General features: G+C 41.0%; 3 protein-coding genes across 3 annotated transcripts; 1 reads left to right on the forward strand and 2 right to left on the reverse strand.

Annotated features, from left to right (window-relative positions):
• Window positions 1–1,395: 1,395 nt before the first annotated feature.
• Window positions 1,396–5,298, reverse strand: ppcdc (phosphopantothenoylcysteine decarboxylase). The gene is made up of 5 exons (XM_076089167.1): window positions 5,076–5,298; window positions 4,166–4,261; window positions 3,702–3,830; window positions 3,424–3,592; window positions 1,396–2,443 (listed from the first exon to the last, which is right to left on the reverse strand). Exons 1-5 carry the CDS (start codon window positions 5,217–5,219, stop codon window positions 2,379–2,381), a joined length of 603 nt encoding a protein of 200 aa, XP_075945282.1. The 5' UTR covers window positions 5,220–5,298; the 3' UTR covers window positions 1,396–2,378.
• Window positions 5,131–10,811, forward strand: hacd3 (3-hydroxyacyl-CoA dehydratase 3). The gene is made up of 11 exons (XM_076089166.1): window positions 5,131–5,586; window positions 6,406–6,448; window positions 6,538–6,611; window positions 6,697–6,861; window positions 7,031–7,076; window positions 7,166–7,276; window positions 7,391–7,518; window positions 7,628–7,740; window positions 9,698–9,804; window positions 9,874–10,005; window positions 10,113–10,811. Exons 1-11 carry the CDS (start codon window positions 5,509–5,511, stop codon window positions 10,184–10,186), a joined length of 1,071 nt encoding a protein of 356 aa, XP_075945281.1. The 5' UTR covers window positions 5,131–5,508; the 3' UTR covers window positions 10,187–10,811.
• Window positions 10,551–14,951, reverse strand: ints14 (integrator complex subunit 14). The gene is made up of 12 exons (XM_076089165.1): window positions 14,889–14,951; window positions 14,287–14,573; window positions 14,036–14,143; window positions 13,722–13,877; window positions 13,411–13,529; window positions 13,177–13,319; window positions 12,994–13,086; window positions 12,461–12,605; window positions 12,203–12,336; window positions 11,728–11,846; window positions 11,342–11,407; window positions 10,551–11,252 (listed from the first exon to the last, which is right to left on the reverse strand). The coding sequence occupies exons 2-12, from the start codon at window positions 14,506–14,508 to the stop codon at window positions 11,019–11,021; spliced, it is 1,539 nt and encodes a 512-aa protein (XP_075945280.1). The 5' UTR covers window positions 14,509–14,573; window positions 14,889–14,951; the 3' UTR covers window positions 10,551–11,018.
• Window positions 14,952–15,598: the final 647 nt, after the last annotated feature.

Genomic DNA, 15,598 nt, shown 5'->3' on the forward strand with positions numbered 1-15,598 from the left:
AAGAACACAATGTAAAGTAATCCTATGGGGGATGCTGCAAGGAGATTCCTGAATGTTCTGGATATATCTGGAGAAGTTCTTCACACTACACTGAGGAAGGGATTTGTATCAACTGGGTTTGGGTGGACGGGATCACTTTGAATGGACAGTGTACTCAACCAAGAAAGAACAGTAATGGACCCATATACGATAATTAAATGTATTTCTTTGTCATCAAGCTGTAAACATGCACTTATTTCCAATACATTCAAATGTCTCTTCTCTGAGAAAGTCAATCATTCTTTTATGACCAAGATTTATATTATTATGTTAATATATGACCAACAAAATCAAAATCTCAAAAGGTGACGTGTTGCCGGAAGACAACACGTCAAGAAGACAACAATGGAAACGTGAATGCCTTTGGGACGAGATTAACTGGTTTTGAATGAACTGGGGATATTCGCGTGCGTAATAGGCATGTAGTGGCCTTTCTGGACCCATATTGTTTTTACGGTGTCTTTGGAAAGACTATAATAAACGGAAGAGTTTGCTGTAAAATTAACTACTCATTCGTGTGGCTGTGGTTGAGATGCCGAGGACACTTAACGAGGACAAGAGTGAACGACACAGTTGGTGGTAGGTGTCGATGCCTGTTCAAAACAATCACGTCAAAACTGTTCCGTTTATAGTCTTTCAAAAGACACCGTAAAAAGAACGAGACACAGAGGATCATCGATCTGAATGTTTACTTCCTGGTTAGTCGACATGGGCCTCTACTCCTACGACATACCTGCCTCACGCACGAGAAAATAAACCAGTTCATTAAAAGACAGTTAACCTCGCACACCTGTGGTCACACACACCGGATAAATTTGCCTTCAGGGCTTTCTACCTATCTGATCCAAAATATGATCTTGTCCGAAATGTAACCACGTGGGGTTGTTGCCGAGACCTTATAGGAGATCCCTGCCAGAGAGAGGCAAACTTCTGAAATGTGTGTGCTTGGCTGGGAAGAGTTTGTGTTTCAGTACAGAAATAATCGTAGCTCAGTGTTATTTAAAAAGATTTTTGGTGTCATGATTGACTATTAAGATGGTTTTGACAATGGGCATGAGATCTTTGAATTCGATGGCCGCCTGTATTTATGTGAGCCTATATGTAGATAAAGAGCTCCTACAAACTGAAGAACAGACGAGGAGAGAGAAAGAGGGGCAACAGGAAGAGAAGGGTGAACCAGCTGCTTCAAGGCCGCCAAGCTCTGGAGACTCCTGGTGTTCGTGTACTTGTTGTGGCTTTATAAGGTCCACAGAGGAAGAACGCTGCAAAGAGTGGGACCTGCTGCTGCTCCACATTCAGATTTATCATTGAGTGGGACTTGGAAACAAGAACAAATAGGCCGGATGAAGCAAAAGGTAAAGAAAAACGTTTTATTTCCTTGTAGAGTCATTTTCCATGATGTTGTTTTGACACTGAAAAACAGAAAACTGGACCAAAACTGGATAAATTCTAGAAAAAAATGTCCCCATTAGTCACTTGAATACAAAATATGGGAAAATGGGGTCCAATGTTAGTCTTGAAAGAAATTTTTTTTAATACAAAACATATACAAACACGGTTAGAATCCCTTTTTGAATCCAAATTATCCAAATTGATTTCATCTTTGACACTGTCAGTATTCTTTCCAAATATTTTCTGTTATGTATAACACAAAGGCAATTCCAGTGTGTCAGTGCAGGAATCACCATTTTTAAAGAAGGTAGAATATTTGACATTTTTTATTTATAAATATACTTACAAGTGGAAATACACTTTCAAACATTTGCATGTTGCCCTGAAACAAAACTAAAAAACATTTATTAAACATTTATTAAACATTTATTAAACATTTATTAAACATTTATTAAACATTTATTAAACATTTATTAAACATTTATTAAATTTGGGTGTTGACCATGGCTCACTGGGTTAAGAGGGTTGTCTGGGAACCGGAAGGTCAAGGGTTCGATCCTCGGCTGGGACGTGTCACGTGTCGTAGTGTACCTGAGCAAGACACTGAACCCCAGGCGCCTGTCATTGGCAGCCCACTGCTCCCTATATACAGGGATGGGTCAAATGCAGAGACAAATTTCCCCCTTAAGGGATCAATATAGTATAATAAATTAAATTAAAAATCAACAGAAGAGTCAGGAAGACACCAGTATTATTATACACCTGTGCAATCTCAACAAGAAGAGGTGAAATGGATGAAAACAACTCTGTGAGTTTGCCATGGGTGTGTCCTTGGAGCTTTGGACAAAAACTCATTTTGAAGACATGTCGTCATGCTTTAATTTCTATTTGTTTTGGTGCTAGCTGAATGTACAATACAATGTTATGTGCATGTTGTCGGAGATGTCTCATCTGGTCAGATACTGATTAACAACACTGACAATAGTCGATACCTCTGCCATGGCCCCTTTACCTGCAACAAAGTAAAGAATTACAGAGTTACACAAACATTAGCAGCCAGTGGCCTGGAAGTGACAACACAATGAAGACACATACCTGTTCTTACTTCTTATGCACATTCTCCATACTCACAAACACACTTTGATAAACATATTCTCTACACTCCCAGGGTTTGCATATCTAAATCTGTGCTGGCCGGGTCATTTAAGTGCATCAAGGGGCCACCCCCCTATCAGAGACGCAGCATTTTTTAACTCTCATTGACACAAGACACATGACAAAGAAAGTAGTTTACAAAGCAGAGGAGTTAATCAAGGACATAAAAAAAAACAGTGCAACCTGTTGATATGCTTGAAGAAATAAGTGTATTCTCCCCAAATCAATTCTGGCATTTGGCACATTTTTGAAAACAATTTGTCCTCTGCTGTACCAGTTGGTACATGACTGAGTTGATCAAACAATCTAATCTTACTTAATGAATGTTGCTTTGAAAAACAAACATCCCTAACCGCTTCGGGTCCAACCTCATTTCAATTTGTTGGAAACAAAGTTTCCAACAAAGTAAGTTAAGTAGTAGACTCTTAACTGACGAGCTCATTCTTAGGGCTTTAAGAGTTTTAAGTATGTTCTAAGGAAAAGCACAAATATAACTGATGAGCTAGTAGTTAAATCAAGGTTAGGCTTTCTCTGGTTGAAAGCTTGAAGTCTGTGGTCAGATATGACCATAAGGTACATGCAACAACTTTACTTATTATTTTACAATTACTGCCATTGAGGACGACTTATGTCATTTAAGGTAAGAATTATTTCTTGATTGACCTGCATACTTAAAACAGTTATCTGTTATCTATATAATGGAAGCACTTTAAGCTAGAGTACTGTTTATGTTTCCAATGTGTCCTGTTGTGTCCTGCATTCTGAGACATCTCAAGGTAAAAGTAGAGGTTGTAGATACTTAATATCTTCCGGTTACTTCCTTGTATTTAAACCCACCTTCATCTCCACATACTAGCTTTTTAGCAATGCAGGGGATTTCCACATATCCAAACTCTGTTAGCCTGGATACCTGCTGGGCTGTGATGGGATGCTGCCACATAGCTGTATTCATTGCGGGGCAGAAGAGGAGAGGGCGACTGGTATCCCAGGCTCTTACCACACATGTCTGCCAAAGACAATAATCATATTGGAAATAATTTCATAGAAATCATGTTATGAATTATTATTTGCCATAACATTTTGTAGGTAATCACATAAGAATTTCATCTTCTTACCAAGAGATTGTCACAAATACCATTTGCAATCTTTCCAAGAGTGTTGGCATCAAGGGGGGCAATGACGAGTAGGTCTGCCCAGCGCCGTAGTTCAATGTGCAACACGGGATCAGTTCTCCGAGTCCACAGCTAGAACAGAGACATGCTGTCAGGAACGCAACCAATGACACACTCACTTCCTCGTGGCATGATACTTTAGACCAGTTTCAAAATCACTCAATGGCATTTTACATTTATTCTTTTAAGTTTCAAAAGTTACATTTTAATGGCATACAGCGACCTTAAAATGGACTCTGTGCAGATATGTCACTTATTAATTACTAAAAATACACCAGTTGTTAAAATATAATTTTAAAAAATCTTACACAATCCAGTCAGCTGATCAGAAGCACCAAGTTTGAGAAACTCTGCTATAGACTGTCAGTAAAGAATGGCTACACTAGGACATTTAAATTCATTGTTACCTCCCACTCATCCATGTCACTGTAGATTTTTACTGAAACCTCTGCAGAGTTGTAGAAGTGCTTGGCATGCTCCGTGGTGACTACTCTTACATCCACCTAAAGCATAAAACAGACAGTAACAGTCACGGGGTTGTTAAAGCACTTATTAGTATTGCTATAGTGCTGAAGAGGTGGAAAACTAAGATGAGACTCATACACATGTTGAGTAACTGATCTTATCTCGGAGACTATTTATGGGTCTTACATTTTAGAAGAACTTAGGCACCTTTCACAGAATTGTGAAATCATGATGATACACTATTATCATATTAAGGATCACTTTTTATGATTTGTTTTTTAATGACAAACTATAGTAATACTTTTTTAAACTATCATTTTTACGAGTTTTTTGTATGGTATACTATACTATGACTTTTTATGACGCACTATATTATGACTTTTTCCATTATATTTATTATTACAAACTATTCTAGATAAATTCATTACTTTGTGTAATTCCCAGAGTTTGAGTTTCTCTCATGCTGAATGATCTATGCAACTATTTAGGATGGTTACAGCTCTCAAAGGTGTTTAGTATAACAATATAAAGCCCTAACACTGTCCTTATTCTATGTATTGCATAACATTTCTCACAATAATACAGATATCCCTCTTACTGTCATTTGTGAGGCTTTAAACCATAACGTATCTGACTAATAGGACTATAATAAGATGTTTTACACAGCTGGCTTACAGCTGCTATATCTCCATCTTGCGTCAGGGGTGAGTTGTGCGCTCTGCCACGTGGGGAAACAATAATGTGTGAGGGTGCATTGGCATCTACTAGGTGTACAAGTAACTGAGACAGACACAAGACACGCTCGTTAACAGCAGGCTCTGAATAAAAAGAATGAAGGCGGAAGTAGCTCACCCCAGGGAGCTGAAGGAGCTGGGATACTAAAAGAGGCAGTTTCAATGATGCGACGCTTCCCGTCACGCCAACAAGAACACGAAATGTCCCGCAAGATCTCGACAAATCAGTTATTAGACCGTCAACATGCTCCGCTATCTCCATATTAGTATATCAACAAGAACAGATCGACAAACTGTCGCTCCCTTGAACACCTTTTCACTATTTCCGTAAACATTCACCTGCCAGCCAATCAGAGGAGAGCACAACCAACGTCTCTGTCTCCTGCACGAGCACGTCGCTACGTTGAGGGATTGTGACCGCGCGTTCGCGGAATATTCTGGGTATTTGCTGAAGAAGCCCTTGCACGCCAGTTAGCGTGAAGCGATAAGACCATTCATTGTTCGTCCAGCCTGATATTTGTTTGAACCAACAACAACAAAAAAACGGAACAATGCCGCTCACGCCTCTCGTTTATTGGGCTCAACGCCATGGCGACATTTACCTGCGAGTGGAGCTGACGGACGCTCAGGTGAGCTAACGAGACAGGACCTGCAAACTACCTGCACTCACTTCTATCTATCTAAGGCTCGTGCACTATTATATGCATCTAAAACTAAATATTAGATTAAGCAAATGAAGGGTGTAGGTTCCTGAAAATGCTACACCGCTGGGTAGCTGCACACTTTGCATAATGGAATGGAAAAATGCGTGTTGTTGTTAGGTGATAGTTGATATTTTAAAAAGCCCTCTGCTAAGGCCTGATATTATTAATCAGGTTTAATCGCACAAACCCTGTGAAGAGATGCGCTACTTTAGAGACGAGCATCATGGTTTTAAGAACGTGTGTGTGTGTGTGTGTGTGTGTGCGCGTGCGCGTGCGTGCGGTCAGTTGCATGAGTTGAGGTTAAGGGTAAAGGGCAGGTGCTGCTTCATCCAAAGATATCAGGCTGCCTGAAGGACACTCTTCAGCACACTTTTGTTTACTCCTGTCTAAATGTTGGCGCCATAGTCATATAGTTTGTTTTTTATAGTACTGTTTATACATGTACATGCAAACAGTAACATGAACAAGAGCTGATTCAGGGTGGATAATGTGTGAAACAGGTCATTTCCTCAATCTTCTTTAAACAAGGAAATGATTGTGGCTCATTATTAAATGTCACTATGGTTGATGGATTGTAGATTGTTAAACTAGCCTTAGCTTTGTTTTGAATATGCCTAGACTTTGAATAGACCTTATTGTTGTCTCTTCTGCTGTAGTGTGCACCGGTTGTAATATAATGCTTGAATTCTAACTTTTAAGAGGAAGTATAAGCTCATCATCTGCCTTTCTGCTTCTTTTTTGCAGAACATCGACGTTCAAGTGCATGAAAAAGTGCTTCAGTTTAGAGGTGACGCACACACTTCATGTTCATTTCTGCAATGTAAATGTTTCGAGAAGTTCATGATTTGTAACATTGTTGTGGTATTTTGTGTGTAGCCCAGGGCCATGGTGCAAAAGGACAAAATGAATACGAGTTCAGTTTGGAGTTTCTTTTACCGGTAAAGTCAGAGGTACGTCTCCATTTAAAAATCAGTCCTACATATTTCCTTTTTTTTTTCTACCTGTGCCTACTGGTTTTGTTGATTGTGCGTCCAGGTGAGCCACAGGTCCACGCAGCGGCAGGTGAATATCACTTTGCAGAAAGAGCAGCGAGGCTGGTGGGAAAGACTGACGCTACAGGAGCGCAAACCACTCTTCCTGACACCAGACTTCGACCGCTGGCTGGACGAGTCCGATGCTGAGATGGAGATCCGGGAAAAAGTGAGATTCATGTTTTTGTTTGCATCTGAGGGACATTTACACGCACCGCCCTGTGCATTTGACAGCTGTATTAAATAACATAGTCAATATTGCAAACTGGCTAAGAATGGACTATTGATAACAAGGCCAAAGATTGAACACTTGTATACATATGTTTTACTTTGTTAAGGAGGACAAAAAGAACATGCTGAAGGCTTCAAGGCACGAAGAGGAAGGTGAGTGCAAATCTGTCCGAGTTAAGAGTTTCAAGCAAGTTCTTATTGTCAGTTGCCTCAATGTTTTCTCTTTCTTTCAAATGTTTCAGGGTTCGTCAGCCTGACAACAGGATATTTGTTTGTGTATAATCTGGTTCAGTTTCTTGGCTTCTCATGGATCTTTGTCAACATGACCGTGCGGCTCTTTATCTTTGGCCAAGGTGAGGAAACAGAAGACGTCTGAGGCTTAACTTTCTATTTGTTTTTCCTTCTCTGATCAATTTCTTCTCAAAAACCCAGCAACACGATCATTTCTAACTCTCCTCTCGTGTCAGATTCTCTGTACGACACATTTCACACCATATCGGATGTGATGTTCTTCTGCCAGACCCTGGCCTCAGTAGAGGTCCTTAACGCTGCTTTTGGTGTAGTCCGGACGGGTGTTATTCCGACTCTCATACAGGTATGGGTTGCTCATTCGTTTGATGTGCAGTGACACCTGCTTGTTGTAACCGTGCCAATACGTTTCAAGTGTAACAACTATTTTTGTTTGGGTTTTGTTCTTTTACTAGGTGGTTGGAAGGAATTTTATTCTCTTCATCATTTTTGGTAGTGTGGAAGAAATGCACAACCAGCCAGTCGTGTTCTTCGTTTTCTATCTGTGGAGTGCCATTGAGATTTTCAGGTAATTCTGCATCTGCCTTAATCTATATGTTTGAACTGTCTTTCATGCTTTTAGATTGTAGAGAGTCCTCTTTAAAAAAATGTTAGTCTGTATGAAGGGTTTGCAAAACAAAAATGTTTTGTTCAAAATGCTGTGGGTTCAAGCAGACTGACCATTGAAAGGGCAATTATACATGATGGTGTATATGCCATCATAAATGACAAACATTTGATGATTCCAGGTTCTCAAATATGACAAATTTTTGCAAGCAATTTGAATATTTTGGGGTTTGGACTGTTAGTCAGAAAAAAATAATAAGCAGATGATTTTGGTGTTAAAAATAATTCTTAGTTGCAGTGTGTCACGACCCTCAATGCAATGAGCTGCATGAACGAGTGGTGAACACCCAGAACTGGAATTGTCATAATTGCCAGCTAACAGAAAGCACCAAACTAAACTCCCATAAGCGCTAAGCTGTAGTAGCCTAAGGGTTCCCCTGACAGACGTGCAAAGAGGCAACCAAACTACAACTCACCCAATCAAGGCTTGAGCTGTAGCGCTTATGTTCCTGAAGGTAACAGGCCAAGTTACCAACTTGCCTGTCACCGCACAAATACAAAAACCTGTTCACCACATCCCTCCTTTTATTACCCACTTGCTTACCCTATGAACTATGAATACCTACTGCACACTGTGCAGCAGCAGTCTTCAGGCTCCACCTGCAAGGGAACTGGGTCCAATACCCAGACACCCAACAGGCTGTGCAATGCTCTTGTTACAGAGTCCAGAACATGACCACCAGAATACAAAACCAGAAACCAAAACATGCAGTTATCAGGAAACACCAGAAACTAGTTTCCCTCAATAAAACCAGGAACAGAATTTAACACCACAGCAAGAGCAGCCCATACACAGCTAACATCACTGCCTCCATCTCCCTCTGACTGCCTAACCAGAGACCAACTAAACTCCCCCCTAGTCTTCAGGTGCTACTTGTGGTGGGTACTTATGCACTAAAACCCGCAGGCCCGGTAAAGCAACCAGGAACTGGCCACCCACCTGCAGCCTCGGACGTGCCCCCGAGACAACTGCTCTAACCACTTTCACGCCACACTACAGAAACCCCCCAACGACCTCCAAAGGGAGTCCGCTCTTCAGCCCAACAGGGACAGAACAGCAGCAACTTACTCAGTGTATACAGGACCACCTAAACTCTGTTCCGCAAAAACCACCAGCATAGCACATGTTCAGTGACACAAACACTCCTCAGGAACACTGATCGCTACAGCCGCTACAATAACCAAACACAGGAAAACAGCCTACTCACTAAACTCGTCCATGTCTCCCAACAAGCAGATTGCGCAACCGCTCAACACATAGCACACAGCCTACAATGCTACAGCTGCTACTAATTTGAATTACTGCAGACACCAGGTCAATCAGAAGTGGACGAGCCCCCGTATGTCACGACCCGGCTCAAAAAGTCGTAACATGAGGGAGACAAGACGAGTGATAAAAGTAATAAATAGACATTTATTTAAAGTACAACTAACTAAACCTACCTAACTAACTAAACAAACAATCAAAACAAGGCAGCAGCAGCCAGCCAGGTCCTCCACACAGGAGTCACAGAGGAGAGGGGCAGCCTTTATAGCTGGGACCAACCCAGCAGGCTCAGGTGGGGCTCGTTAGCTGCTGATCAACATCCTGCAAGACAACCTGAGAGGAAACAGACCCCTGGTGGAAGGGAGGGGTCGTCACAAGTGTTACAACAGAAGGTAAAACGGTCAACACAACAGCAGCACTGTAAGTAAAAGTGCAAAGTGCAGAAGCAATACAGGTGCAGTTTGACAGGTTTTGAGGTCAAGGGTTACAATAAACAACAGGTCATTCAGGCTCCATTGTTATGAAGACGGACTGTTATTAATGTGTCAGTTGATTAATAACACATTGTTTCTTCATGATGCTCCAATTTCAGGTATCCATTTTACATGCTGGGCTGTTTCAACACAGAGTGGAAAACCCTCACATGGCTGCGGTACACGATCTGGATACCGCTGTACCCATTAGGTGTTGTAGCTGAAGGTGAGCTTGTTTGTTTCTCTCAGAATTACTAATTCTTCATACAAGTACTGAAATGTATCTCTCAAATAGCTGTTGCTGTGGTCCAATCCATTCCCATCTTTGACGAGGCCAAACTCTTCCGCATTCCTCTGCCCAAAGCCGTCGGTACCTCCATCAGCTTCTCTTGCGCCCTGTACGTCTATCTCGTCCTCATGTTTCTGGGTAAGTCTTCATATGAAACATTAATCATATGTATATATTCAAGCAAAGAGTTTGTTCTAATGTCAGCATTTTTGTTCTGATATCAACGTTTTGGTTTACCTCTTCAGGACTCTTTATCAACTTTCGTCATCTTCACAAGCAAAGGAAGAGGCGTTTCCGTACCAAGAGGAAAGCAAATTGAGCTTCAGCACCACCAACAACAACACTCCTCTGACACCTTTGCTGCCTGCTTGTTTCTGGATGACATGTTTAAAATTATACTCAAGTGTTCCAGTCAAATTAGTAGTTTTTGTTACAGGAAGTTGTTTTTCTTTAATTTGTGGTCAACATGAACATCCTCTATGATGCAATATTTCATCATTGCATTGACTTTCATAAACTGGTGATTTATTTCTTTAAGATGTAAGTTCGTATTTCGTAGATAAGAAAAGCGCTATAATAAGCCATAGAAATTGATATCTATCCTTTTGTGATACTGTTTCCTTTGCAGTGGTATTGTTAGTGTTATTTGAGATACAGTCATTTGTGTATGAAACAAGAACAAATCTCAAGAAATACTTTAATTGTTAACATTCCAGATTTTTGAACCGTCCAACAAACCTCAGGAAAAACAACTCTGGTGACTTCTAAAATCTGAACATTTTGTGTCACTTCTGCTCAATAATATCCTGCTATGTAGACTTTGTATGCCTTCCCTGCTTTATTTCATTATTTTCACCTGAATTTTAAATGCCAACAATAACAGTCATTTCACAGGTTTCTTGTAAATGTTATTTGACACTGAATAAAAAATGTTATCTGGTCAATTTGTGGAAATGGTCATACAAAGAAACATGTTAAAAGAAAACACCTATTTTACAAACACCTCATCACCTCAGTCAAAGGAGTCTACGTTATCAAACAGACTCCTTTAGGTTCCACATGTGGGTTCCCTTAGATTTCTTTAAACCACATAAAGCACACATACAGGCTGAGGGTACTATATTTTAGGTAATTACTAATTGAGACGTGGCTCAGCTGGAGAAGTCTGTGTGCATTGGAGCAATGTTGTGATCGAAAGCAGCATACTGGGAGTCACCAGTGCTGGCCAGTTTGAGTTGCTGTGCGGCGTGGGAGAGCTGGAAAGCGGCATCCGGGTGGGCGGAGTCTGGCAGCAGGGTGCACTCTCTCTCCAACAGGTCCGCCACTCCCTTCAGGAGCTCCCAGAAACCAAAAGCCAGGGCGGCCTTCCGAAGACGGTTTAGCTCCTGGCAGATCCAAAAATCAAAACCGTAAGTTAAATTAGGAAAGTGATGGGTTAAGTTCATAGTTCAGAGCCATTTTCAGCTTGATTTACCTTGTAGAAGGTTTGAGTTTTATCTGGCAATTTCCTTGCATTCCTCAGGATCTTCTGGACATCAGTCTGTGGAATGACAGCATGATAACTTAAGTGAATCATGAGCAGAAATATGTTTGGAATAACATCTCAGTGTGTTCAAGCTTTATTCAGTAAATTTTTTAGCCAGTTAATTACTCTCTAAATTGAAACTGTGCTACTATTAATTGAGGAAGGCCCGAGCTGCAATGCACTGAGAGAAAACACTCCCTCCAGTCTCTCTTATGTACCACAACATTTAGACTTTAGGAACACAAACCAAGGACGGCAAGTTTTTATGACTCAACTGTCGTTTCCCTTGTAACTTCAACAAACAGCGGCGCTTGTATACGGTGACTTTACTTTACCTGTAGTCCACTGGCCTTAATCCACACAGTGACGTTCTGGGCGTAGCTTCGTTTGGCCGAGGGCTGCAGAGGGAAAGGACTTTTACTGTCGTCCTCTCCGTAGGGATTTTCAGCAGCCTCTGAAATACCAGGACGGCCGTGAAACATCAGAGAGAAGTCGGTATCAGGATCAAAGTCAGAAAACTGTAAATTATTAACTGCTTGATTATAAACAGAAAGGCCTTTGGTCTTTAGGAAAAACAACAAGCAGTTAACTTTGCAAGGGTTATCATAGTGGGTCATCATAGTGGGTCATAAGTTACATTAAAATGCAGAGTTTTATAATATCGTGTCATACACGGAAAATGATGCGTTCAGGAACAAGACTCTACGGAGCATATAAACAGTGCAAAAGAGACGATGGCGATGTTTTGTTCTACAACTTGCTGTGTGCTTGTTTGTGTCTGCAGAGAAAACAGGAGAAGTGAAGGCTTACCTGATATTGGTCCCAGATGTGTGATCTTGCCCAGCCAAGGCAGAGGCTCTGGACCGGGCTCAAACAGAGACATCATCAGGTTTGATTTCTTTTTACTGTCAGCTTGGGAGTACAGCATGCCGTACCACTCCGGCCTGAGGAAAAGCTAACTTTTAGGGCCATTTCTTCATTTACTCTGCAGGTGTGTTCAAATATAAATGCACTCAATTTTGAATAGAATTCAAATATGTTAAATATAAACGCTCTGCTGCATCTCACCCCAGCTGAACCAGTGCCACCATGCCCTCCACTTTCAGGCTGCCATGTAAAAGTACACAGAAATTTGGACTTTTGCCTGCCATTTGACTGGCAGAGGGTTCCTCCTCAAGCTCATCTGTGGTTCCTGTGCCAACTTCATCCACCTCTGAAAGCAATACAAATAAAACACATTGAAAATACCAAAATATTGCATACTGAGGGCTCATTGACTTTGATTTTTGTGTTTTAAAAAAAGATGTTTACTTTGACAATGGAAGGGGACAATAAGCTGTGTAAAAAGTATTGCTCTGTTGCGTTAACAGAAGCTTGTTTGTGTTCTCTCCCCATTTGTCTTATATATTATATTATACATTATAATATGCTGTCCTTGTTGCAAATAGATGTGGATGATTTTAAACAATCTGCTGCTTTAAACAGAATCGGCATATTTTCTGTTAAAATTAGTTACACCAAAAGCAAAGAGCTATACAGCTGATTTGTCTATGAATGTTTAGTTTTTCTTTAAAACAACACAACACATGTTCAACACTAACCTTTGTTTACATTAATGGGCAATACCAAGTGTCTGGAAATAACAGGAGGACTGGAAATGTCAGCAATTTCAATGAAGCCGACAATTTCCAAATCTGAAACAAGTATAACAGAATAAAGATGTGATGAAGGGAAAATTGTTGAACTTGAACTCTCAATTGTGAAATTCGAAGCCAGTCGGGTACCAGTATTGACTGATCGGGGCATGGGTTCCACTTCTTCATCCATCACAATAGGCTCAGGCCGAGGGAACACCTGAACGTCTGAGGACAAGTTCCCACAGTGCAGCACAGCATGGAGGGGAGTGTACGCGTGATCAATCAGCCTCCTGAAGACATACAAACACATTCTCCGAAAGTAAATATATAAACATTGAAATGTACATTTCTTTCTAGATTATTTCCCAGTAAGAGTCATACCCAAACATGGCCTGTACACTCTTCATGCAAAGAGGTCCCTCCGTAGTAAAGATCTGTCCATCACCTCCGCTGAGACGAAGTAGGTCCTCCAAGTTGTCCATGGCATCAGTCATCTGTAACTGCAATAGCACAAGACAAGGATTTCTTCAACAATATCGAAGCTATCAAGGCCCAGTAGACCGTAGATCGTCTTTATGACCAGCTGCTTCTGGTCGCCTGGTATCTGATCACATTTCCTCCATAGTTTTACACCGACTGTGTTCAGGTCAAGATGCAAATAAGTAGAAATCAATTGTTGACTCAGTCAGTACCTCCTCTGCATTGGCTACACACATGATGAACATTTTGGTAGGGAAGGGGAAAGGGAGTGGGAACTTCTTGTCATCCACTCGATGCTTCAGTGTTTGGAGGGAGTGACGTAGGGAACCCTTTCCAATACCAAGAGATCCATCGGTAACCAGCACCACCTGCAGGACAGAGGACGGAGGTACATAAACATAACCCCATGCAACAATAGATGGGTACAGATGGATGAAAGCACAATGAACACATTATTTGACCGCACACCGGCTGTATTAAGGAGGTGTGATGACGAAGATGATGTATAAAGGACCTGCCAATTTACCTGACAGGGACAGGCACTGCCCCACTCCTGCTGTACCACATTACTAACTCCATTAAGAGCTGATTCCAGACATGTCTTGTCATAATCTTCCAGGTTGCTCAGAGCCTCCTGTGCACAAAAATACATTAATTAAGTTAATCCGCAACTCTTCTCCAATGTTACATCTCGTTTTCTCCAAAACGAGAAAAACATGCTTTGACTTTTCAGATTGATTTCTCATATGAGGATATTTTATTTACTTATATTTGTACCTGTAATGCATTGTAATCTCTGGTGAAAGGCACCAAGAGCTCCCAGAGGGAAGAAAAGGCCATCAGTGACGTGAACTCCAAGCGGTAGTTTGAGGCCATGTGTTCAAACAACATGTTCAGTCCGTGGACAGCCAGGTTCTTCCTCTGAAACTCCTCGCTGCCATCCAGCAACACTGGCCGTGTCATGGACAGAGACACGTCCATTAGGACCACGGTAGGCATGGCGCACTGATTGAATAGATGACCAACAACACAATGGACTTATAGTACCCACCAATGTGCTCCCACTGAAAGAAAACAGAATTAAGAGGAAGATGAGAAGTTAGCAAACGTAATATTACATGGTGTCACTTACTGTCTCTGGGGACGTGCTAAGAAACTACGAACATTAACGACATTAAAGCTAAGATAAGAAACATGTCACAACCTATGATCACAGCAGAGGTTAGCAAATGTTGGCTAACATACGCTAGCATTCTGTAATGTAACACCGGAAGACCAAACGGTTCTGTTGACCATTTAACAATTGTGAGAAGATAACTACCTTTAAGTTAAACTATGAAATGAGTAATTAATATGATAACAACTAAATGTATACGTGCCATTCAACGTTTTGCTCGCCATCAGTGTTTTTGTGTTTGACTGTGCACCACTACTTCCGTCCGGGCGACAACAATGTACTTTAGAATAACTAGTTCCTGTGTATTCTTTGGAAGTTTCACATTTCTGTGCTGAAAAATCTACACAGAGCGCCATGCCCCCATTTCAGATAACAGTATTGTACCCTTCTACTTTTTACAGTCCAAAAACTAACGTTATATTAAAAAGAAACAAGCATAATAAGAAAAAAAACAGAAACTTGGCACGCATTAGGACCACGCGAACCAGCGACCGCAAAAGCTCCCAACTTCCCCTCTCAATTTATTTTGCATTGAGGAAGGAAAATATAAAGCCTTGTTTGAGTTTAATAAATATTAGATTTATATTTTGTTTAGTTTGTTTAGATTGCTTGTTTTCTCCTCTGGCCCACATTCCAGCTACCGCCATTAAACAAAACGAAGAAGAACTTTACCCTTGCTTTTTTTTTTTTAGCAAAACCACCCGAAATACAGAAGATACGACATTTTTTCAATAAAAAAGAATGAGTGATATCTTCAGGCATAATGTGTTAGCCAGGAAACGTCACGTTGCGAGATCAGAGTGAGATCATGTTGGCCAAAGAAAATGACATAATTGAATGGCTGTTATGTCATAACATGTCGAATAGGCACACAGTAAGTCCCCCACAAGTGTCAAGTGTCCGTCTCAGGCT

This window comes from Anarhichas minor, unplaced genomic scaffold (genome assembly GCF_050575085.1).
Source record: "Anarhichas minor isolate MPS153535 unplaced genomic scaffold, ASM5057508v1 ptg000011l, whole genome shotgun sequence".
Lineage (NCBI taxonomy): Eukaryota > Metazoa > Chordata > Actinopteri > Perciformes > Anarhichadidae > Anarhichas > Anarhichas minor.

Excerpts from the sequence above, each read along its gene's own strand:
- hacd3 (XM_076089166.1), top strand. The coding sequence starts at position 5,509 with ATGCCGCTCACGCCTCTCGTTTATTGGGCTCAACGCCATGGCGACATT. Across the intron at positions 6,612-6,696 it reads TTTTACCGGTAAAGTCAGAG|GTGAGCCACAGGTCCACGCA; the intron begins GTACGTCTCCAT and ends TTGTGCGTCCAG. Across the intron at positions 7,741-9,697 it reads AGTGCCATTGAGATTTTCAG|GTATCCATTTTACATGCTGG; the intron begins GTAATTCTGCAT and ends CTCCAATTTCAG.
- ints14 (XM_076089165.1), bottom strand. The coding sequence starts at position 14,508 with ATGCCTACCGTGGTCCTAATGGACGTGTCTCTGTCCATGACACGGCCA. Across the intron at positions 13,320-13,410 it reads AGTGTACAGGCCATGTTTGG|GAGGCTGATTGATCACGCGT; the intron begins GTATGACTCTTA and ends GTATGTCTTCAG. Across the intron at positions 13,087-13,176 it reads GCCCCGATCAGTCAATACTG|ATTTGGAAATTGTCGGCTTC; the intron begins GTACCCGACTGG and ends TACTTGTTTCAG.
- ppcdc (XM_076089167.1), bottom strand. The coding sequence starts at position 5,219 with ATGGAGATAGCGGAGCATGTTGACGGTCTAATAACTGATTTGTCGAGA. Across the intron at positions 4,262-5,075 it reads AGCTCCTTCAGCTCCCTGGG|GTGGATGTAAGAGTAGTCAC; the intron begins GTGAGCTACTTC and ends TTTATGCTTTAG. Across the intron at positions 3,593-3,701 it reads GTATTTGTGACAATCTCTTG|ACATGTGTGGTAAGAGCCTG; the intron begins GTAAGAAGATGA and ends TGTCTTTGGCAG.